The sequence below is a fragment of the Mobula hypostoma genome, chromosome 28 (genome assembly GCF_963921235.1).
Source record: "Mobula hypostoma chromosome 28, sMobHyp1.1, whole genome shotgun sequence".
Taxonomy (NCBI): domain Eukaryota; kingdom Metazoa; phylum Chordata; class Chondrichthyes; order Myliobatiformes; family Myliobatidae; genus Mobula; species Mobula hypostoma.
The window spans coordinates 14,015,812-14,023,970 of NC_086124.1; the positions used below are offsets into that span (position 1 = coordinate 14,015,812).

Below are 8,159 nucleotides of genomic sequence, written 5' to 3' on the forward strand. Positions count from 1 at the left end.
GTGAAATATGGAAATTTATTGCTGCAGCGTGGATTATTTTTGCTGCAGAAAATGAATAAGGCAGATGCCATTTATCTTTCTAGGAAGATGTTAAATGTAGAGGAAAAGAGATGTCCAGAGTAGAACAAGGCAGTTGGACTGGTTAAGCTAACACTTCAACAATGAACTGTTACAACAGGTCAAGTAGGCTCTCAAGTGATCCACAATAAAACCTTCTAGCTCCCAGAAGTGATTATCCATCAAGCAATACATGTTTAATCTTACAAGTAATTTTTAACCATTAAAATTGACATTATGATCTCATTCCTTAATTCTGGTCAAAAGGACTGCATTTCGTAATCTCCCAATGCTTTTTTCTCCCCATTGATTCTGCCAATGGCTCATTTCTCAAAGGTGACGGCTATGAGCACTCCCAGGTCACTGTTGCTCTACAAGTGGAGGTGTTCTTCCCACAGCGATAGTGAGGGTAGTCCATCATAGCAACTGCTTTACAATTCACCAAGACTTAAAAACATTAAAGGACTAGAAAGCCAGACCGGACTAGGATAAGAAACCTCCTAGCTAGAATTCTACAACTTTACAGGATGGTTATAGTCAACATTTCCAGCAATTGGAATGCTTGAAATAAGGGGTCAGTTATTCAGAATAGGGAGATTTCCCTACCCAGAGGACACTTAACAGGCAGCCCATGGTCACCAAATATGGCCATGTCTGAAATCACTGTCTTTTTAAAATAATAATCAAGTTATGAGGCTAGGACACCGAGTTCAAGAATCAGTCATGATACATTTGAACCGTGGGACTATATTTTTATACACCCCACCTCCCCCTCGTACCCCATCTGTTACTTATTTTTATACACCCCACCTCCCCCTTGTACCCCATCTGTTACTTATTTTTATACACACATTCTTTCTCTTACTCTCCTTTTTCTCCCTCTGTCTCTCTGAATATACCCCTTGCTCATCCTCTGGGTCCCCCCCCCCCCGGTCTTTCCTCCCGGACCTCCTGTCCCATGATCCTCTCGTATCCCTTTTGCCTATCACCCGTCCAGCTCTTGGCTCTATCCCTCCCCCTCCTGTCTTCTCCTATCATTTTGGATCTCCCACTCCCCCTCTCAAATCCCTTACTCACTCTTCCTTCAGTTAGTCCTGACGAAGGGTCTCGGCCTGAAACGTCGACTGCACCTCTTCCTGGAGATGCTGCCTGGCCTGCTGCATTCACCAGCAACTTTGATGTGTGTTGCTTGAATTTCCAGCATCTGCAGAATTCCTGTTGTTTGTGGGACTATATTGTTGTCTTCTTCTAATGCAATATGAACTACTGGAGGGTTTTCAGCATTCACATTACAATCATGCTCATTTCTTCTGGAAGCAACAAATAAGCTACCCAATCTACTGTCGCAATTTCATTTCAAGCAAGGTTTGAACTCTTCAAAAAGAAATAATTAAGTTCAGAATCCTAAGCAATAAACTTCAATCGTCAATTCATGAGTTGTTGACTCGTACGGTTTTCAGCAGGGAAACCATTTTAATTTTAATCAGTTTTAGATTCCATTCCATTGTAGAACACTAAAGCTCTCTTATATGGTATTGTACCAGTAAAAAATAACTTGCTTTAGTCAAAGTGATTTTGACTTTGGAAGAAACAAACCAAGCAGTTTTATTTGGGCATAATTCAAACAAAAAATGGCACGGAACCTAAAGAGGTGTTAAGTGTGTTGACTGATAGCTTGAGCAGCAAGAAAGGTTTTCTATAGGAATACAGAAAATCATAGGATTTAGAAGGGAAATGGCAGAAGAGCATGCCAAACAATCTCAGGAGTGATGCAAAAGATGTTTACCCCTTATTTTGTTCATAGGTCTGTAGGTGTTATTGGTGAGATACAGAGGCAAGATGACATATTTCTTACCCAGGATATTATTAAACCAGGAAAGTTCAGTAATGTTCCTTCCATCAATCCAGCCATTTCCTATTCCTCTGTCATGGAAAAAGGAAATTGCCTTTTAAACTCACAGGGAGCACAGGCCATCAACTTTTTGCTGTTGATGTTTCTGTAGCAGACAATTTCTTTTTTACGAGGTCGAGTTGTTAGCTCGGCGCTCAACCCAGCACGGATGGAGAGCGTGCCAGGGGACCTCTTTCATGCTACTTTGATTAAACTTCCCCAGTTTCCTTATGTGGGGTCACAGGTAAAATGGTGGGAGAGGGAGTTACGTCATCAGATCATGAAACACAATGCCATGGTTATAAGAACTCCGTCACCCAAGCCCCGCTGCAGACGGAGGAGGGTTGGGCATGGGGCTAATAACTGCATCTCGTAAAAACCCAGAGCTGCAGAAATGCCAGTGGAAGCTCCAAATACCTCATCCCTGGGAGAAGATGGATCCTCACCTGGAAGACTTATGAAATAGAATGGTGGAAGCAGAAGCCATGGGACCAATCAAACTTCGTTTGGCCCAGAACAGATGACTCTAGCGAGCAACACACATAAAAGTTGCTGGTGAACGCAGCAGGCCAGGCAGCATCTCTAGGAAGAGGTACAGTTGACGTTTCGGGCCGAGACCCTTCATCAGGACTAACTGGAAGAAGAGCTAGTAAGAGATGACTCTAGCGAGCTGCTGTTTGCAGCCTTCTCCCCAGTAGGGGTGACGGGCTTAAAAAGAATGATTATCAGATTAGATCAATTCAGACAACGCAGTGAGAATTTTACATTAGAAGCACCGAAGAGCTAAAGGCAACAGAGATTCGCAAGGGCAGAAGAACAAGAAGTATTAGTGACTGAACAAAGGAAACTGAATTTCAGAAATGCTAGCTTATAAATGAGACAGACAGAAGGACGCTCAGAGCAACGTTGGAACAATCAAGCTGGGAAGCTGAAAAAAGTATCCACCAGTTCCCATTATCCTGCCTGCTCCCAAACCATTCCCATTTCTTTATTACAGAACATGAAGATTAAATGGTATTTTTAATATTATTAGTTATACATGTAACTTGTACATTTTAATATTTGACTTAAAATTGCAAAGATGATACTGGTGAATGGATACCCCTGTAGGCCAGGAATAGGATGAGATGAAGAGAAATTGCCATTAGCGGCTCCAACTTTAAGTCAGTCAAACTGAAGACTTATGGTTAAACAGCCACTGAAAATAACCCTGCTCTCCACACCCTCAAACTACACAGAGTGCCAGATAATATTTTCAAGCCCACAAAGAAAAATTTATTTACCCCAAAAGTGATCTTTAACAGATAGCTACTTTCAAAAAACATTTGTTGCATGAGGACTTAAAGGTGAACCATTCATGTGTACTTTCATTCTAACTGCAACCTTAAACGTGCTGATTTACCAAAAGTACTTAGAAGTATTCTTTCCAATTCGTGTTTTCCATGGATAACTGTACAACATTACAATGTCTACTTGCTGTTGCCAATCTCTTGGAAGTGTTCTGGAATATTCTGTGCTAAATTGCTTATCTTGGCTGCATCAACTCTATAAATCAGGATCCATAATCGCTAACTTCCCAACAAGTTGAAAATAATTAAGCAAAGTTTATACCAAAAGAATCTATAGACAAAATTTACAAGAAGACAGTATGTGTCAGTAATTATATTTTTGCTCGATCCCTCCCTCCTTATGAAAGCATCAGCACCTGCTCATTCCGGTCCCAAGAGGGCCAGCAGCCTCACAGTACCTTCCCCAAGCAGACAAGAGGATATGGATAAATTTAGAGTGTTGTCAGGTAAGAAACAGTGAAGCCCCACCCTTCCTCTAGAATTTCAAGCTGTTTTCTCTTTTCACCCACCCCCCTCAAGCTATCACCACAAATCAAAGCAAATACACATACAGCTTGATTTACTGAGATAGGCAAAGCCCAACTTCTAGATTTCTTCAGCTCCCCATGCTGGGGGTTGTTTTTGTCCAAGGAATATACAAGTAAAAATTACAAACTCCCCAAACTAATTGGCAAAGGCAGCAACTTTATAGTTCCAAAACACAGAAGGCGCCAGTTTAATTTCAGACCTTTATTTGTTAAGATCAGAGCTAAGCTCGAATGTTCTTTAAAAATACTTTGAGTACAATCCCTCATTAATTGCTGAGAAGGCTATATCTACGACCATCAAATCTGGATCAGATTCCTTGTCTCTTCGCTCTAACCATTTCGTAATGGTCACCAAGGCATAAACCTGAAGAAGTTCATCATAGTAAAGTAGCATTTTTGTGTGCATCTGGGTGGAGCAAAACTGTTGTATTCATTGACAGAAGAAAGTCTGCAGATGCTGAAAATCTAGAGCAACGCACACAAAATGCTAGAGAAACTCAACAAGTCAGGCTGCATCTATGGAGATGAATAAAGAGCCGACGTTTCGGGTCAAGACCCTTCATTAGTCCTGAAGAAGGGTCCTGGCTCGAAACGTCAACTGTTGATTCCTCTCCATAGATGCTGCCTGACCTACTGAGTTCCTCCAAAATTCTGTGTGTGTTGCTCTGTCGTATTCATTGTCTAATATCACTACTCATTGTAATTCAGGACTGCTGTTAATAAACCAAGTATATCTGAAACACTAACTCCATTTCTCTCCCCACAACCTGTCCTACCTGCCCCACACTGTGCAGATTGTGGGCCAAAAGGGCATGTTTCTACATTGCATTGTTTTAACTGCACAGGCTTTGAACAAATATCCCTTTCAAATGACCTAGCACAAGGTGTTTAAAGCAAAAAGAAATCGAATTAGCCTTCATGCAATGTTATTATTTTATTCCTTCCCGTAACAATCTTCAAAGCTGCTAGTAAGAGGCTACTCACTCCAATAAAATTAGTTGTGCTTCCACGGTTGAAATGAATCCTGAAAATGGCCCTTTTGCAGGACGTAGAGCAGATATGCTTCCCATCCACTGGAAGTTTCCTGCTCAATTACAGACTATGAAATTGGTATTAAAACAGATGTGCAAATTTAGTCGTCTGTTCTGGACTCAATGTTTCTGATGAACAGGATTACATGCAGGGAAGATATAGAGAACTGTATTCGCAAATTAAATAAGTGCAAAGATCAAAAGCTGTGCATTACTGTTTGAGAATTAAATGTTAAGTTTTATGCATTCCTAACAGTACTATTGACCTTACCCAAAGTGAAATGCAATTTTTGCATTTCTATATACTGGAGGGGGGGAAAAAGTGTCCCCTGCTGACGGCTGAGTTAAAGACACACAAACCAAAATGCCACCGACCACAAGTGACCAACAGATCTACTTTTAATTAGGTTGGCACTTGAGGGACAGCCCAAATTAACCCTGGTGTGCTCAGACTTGATTTTTTTTTTAATTGCTCTTGACTAGAGTGCAATGCCAAGCATGTATTACCAATCATTAATATTGATGAAAAGGTAGCAGTTGGCCTACTCTATCAGCTACTTCAGCCTTTGTGCCAAGAGTGTTGAGGCAATGGGAGACGAGGAGACATTTTTAAAAAGTCAAAAAAAGTCGTAATTTTAATTCTGCATGATATTCAGCAAATCCAGGTGCACAACTTGCTTACAGAATTCAGAGAATTTGTAAAGACAAGAACACTTCAGTGACACACACACCAAAAGCTGTTGCTGTGCCTTTACTGAGTGTGATCCATGATTTGGAAACTTTGAAAGCTGTTACAATGAACTGCTTTTCCAAGTTTCTGCATCATTAGGTAGACAACTGCAATTCACAGACAAGATCAAATCCAAAAAAAAAAGACAGATGACCAGATAATCTGCTTTAATAGAAATAAGTGAAGGGCAAATGTTGGCATGGACACTGAACTTCCCAAAATCTTAGTTGGTTCCAAACAAATCCTTAATTAACACCTTCCTGAAAAACTGGCATGAAGAAAGATGCATTTTCTTAGTACTGTATCAGAATATCTTGATTCAATACATTAAGTATAAAATAAACTTTTGTTTCTGTTGTTAGAAGTTACAAACCAAACTTTTTTTCTCTCTCTCTCTCTCCTGTTGCTTGAGACCTAATGTGTGGACACTGCCCATGGGTCTAGTCACTGCATTATGAAGAGGAAAATGAGGCATTGGAGATGGTTTGGGAGATCAGAGATTTCATCAGAAATGCACACAGTAGAAAGGGAAGACAGGGTCAAAATAAAGCTGAGTGGTGTAACAAGTTTACAATTACAATAGGAAATGGAGAAACTCTTTTCATTTCCTCAAAGGAAGGAGATGTAGGGCAGCTACCATTATATTTAGTAGGATTATTTAAGAGAGATCCTTCACACCCCCAAAGGATTTGGAACTCATTGCACAGAACAGCTAGCGTGCACTCCAAGCAAAAATATCCAATAGAAGAGCATAGGATATACTGAGTTTGATAAGGAGCAAAGGGAACCAACTTAAAATTGGAGAAGAAAATCAGCAGATGCTGGAAATCCAAGCAACACACACAAGTGCTGGAGGAACTTAGTAGGCCAGGCAACATCTACACAGAAGTGTTTAGGGCCGAGACCCTTCATCAGGACTGGCCTGTATTTACACCAAAAATAATGCAGATCTGGATTATGATTTAAAGTTCCTGCTTTAGCTTCATTCAATTATTGAGCCAGACTCTACATAGGACTTGGGACTGTAAACAGATCAAAGCTTAAAGCTCAAGCAGAGTACTATTAAAGACCATCTATTGAAAATGTCACTGACCTGGTGATGTTCAACATGGATGCTGTCGCCTGTCGGCCAGCGGTGCTTGCCATTGTAACCGCCGCCGCCACCTCCTCCGCCCCCGCCACTACCACCGCCCCCTGCTACTCCACTGCCTCCGCCTCCTCCCAGGTGCTCCCCGGGCTGCCGCTGGAAGAAGTAATCCACCATGGCATCGTCCTGCGAGCGGCCCGCGGCCAGCGCCAGGGCTGGCACCACCACCGGCACGGGGGGGCCCATTGAGCCGGGGCCTTGCGTGGAGACCGAGGCGGCGGCGAGCGCCTGCGAGGCGGCGTGCTGCTGCTGCTGCTGCTGTTGGGAGCCGGCAGAGGAGGGTCCGGTTAGCACTACGGGCATGTTGTGAACAACGCTGTTACCGAGACTGTCCTGGGGTGACGGCGGTGGCGGCTGATACTGCTGCTGGGGGAGGGAGTCCTGCCAGAGCACTTCATTCATACCTTAAAAACACAGGGAACAACCATCCCACCTAGTCCTGAAAAACAGAGAGAAAAAAATAAAACACAACTTTACACATACATCTCCAGTGCAACATTCAGCTTTCAGTGAAAAATTAAAGAACTTGGTCTTCACCCTCACTAAAAAAGTGGTTTGATAGCTCCCCATGTGCTGCCTTTAACCTGCTGCTGAAAATGGAAAGATGGCTCAGTAAAGGTTAGATGGACCGAAGGGCTTGTTTCTGTGCTGTACTTTTCTACGGTATGGTGGTAGAGGCAAATACATTACAGGCTTTTAAGAGACTTTGATAGTAGGTTTAGATTTTTTTCTGTATAACAAAATATTTCAATATTACAATTTAATTTTTATGAATACAGGGTTTGTGATTGTAACTATTTTTAAATACAATGTATTTAGTAGTATTTTATTCTTTTCTTTTGACTTATAATATATCTTCTTGTACTCTGTATTCTACGCAGAAACTAATAAAAATATTGAAAGAGACGCTTGGATAAGCACATGGGCATAAGGAAGTTGGAGGAAAAGGGACATTGCGCGGGTAGGTTTTTTTTTGATTTTTAAAAAATTAACTTGCTCAGCATTGTGGGCTGAGGGTCTGTACGATGTTCTGAAATAGTAAGCTGGCTCAGCACAGGCTAGACAGGCCAAAGGGCCTGTTTGCACTGTACTTTTTTTCTATGGTTGGTGGTAGATGCAGATACAGGAGAGGCTTTTACATTTACATTGGCACGTGAATATGAAGATGGAGGGATACAAACATTGTGTAGATAGGAGGAGTAGTTTTGAGTTTTTTTAAATTTACTTTTCAACTGGTTTGGAACAACATTGTGGGCCGAAAGGCCTATACTGTTAAGCGTTTGCCCCCCCCACCCCCGGAAAATAATACTTGAACTTAACAGCTCAGTGCCCATTACCTGATTTGAACAAGTGTAAGTCAGTACTGAAAGGGAAGAATCTACTGAAGCGTGGTTTGAAGAGCACGTGAATCCCCAACACACCATGTG

At 41.7% G+C, this 8,159-nt stretch overlaps 1 protein-coding gene across 1 annotated transcript in view; it reads right to left on the reverse strand.

Moving 5' to 3' along the window:
- The window catches only part of pum1 (pumilio RNA-binding family member 1), a 97,765-nt gene extending 90,605 nt beyond the window's left edge, over positions 1 to 7,160 (reverse strand). Inside the window, 2 exon segments of the mRNA XM_063035150.1 lie at positions 6,679 to 7,137; positions 7,140 to 7,160. Coding sequence (XP_062891220.1) covers positions 6,679 to 7,137; positions 7,140 to 7,160 — 480 coding nt within the window.
- Positions 7,161 to 8,159: the final 999 nt, after the last annotated feature.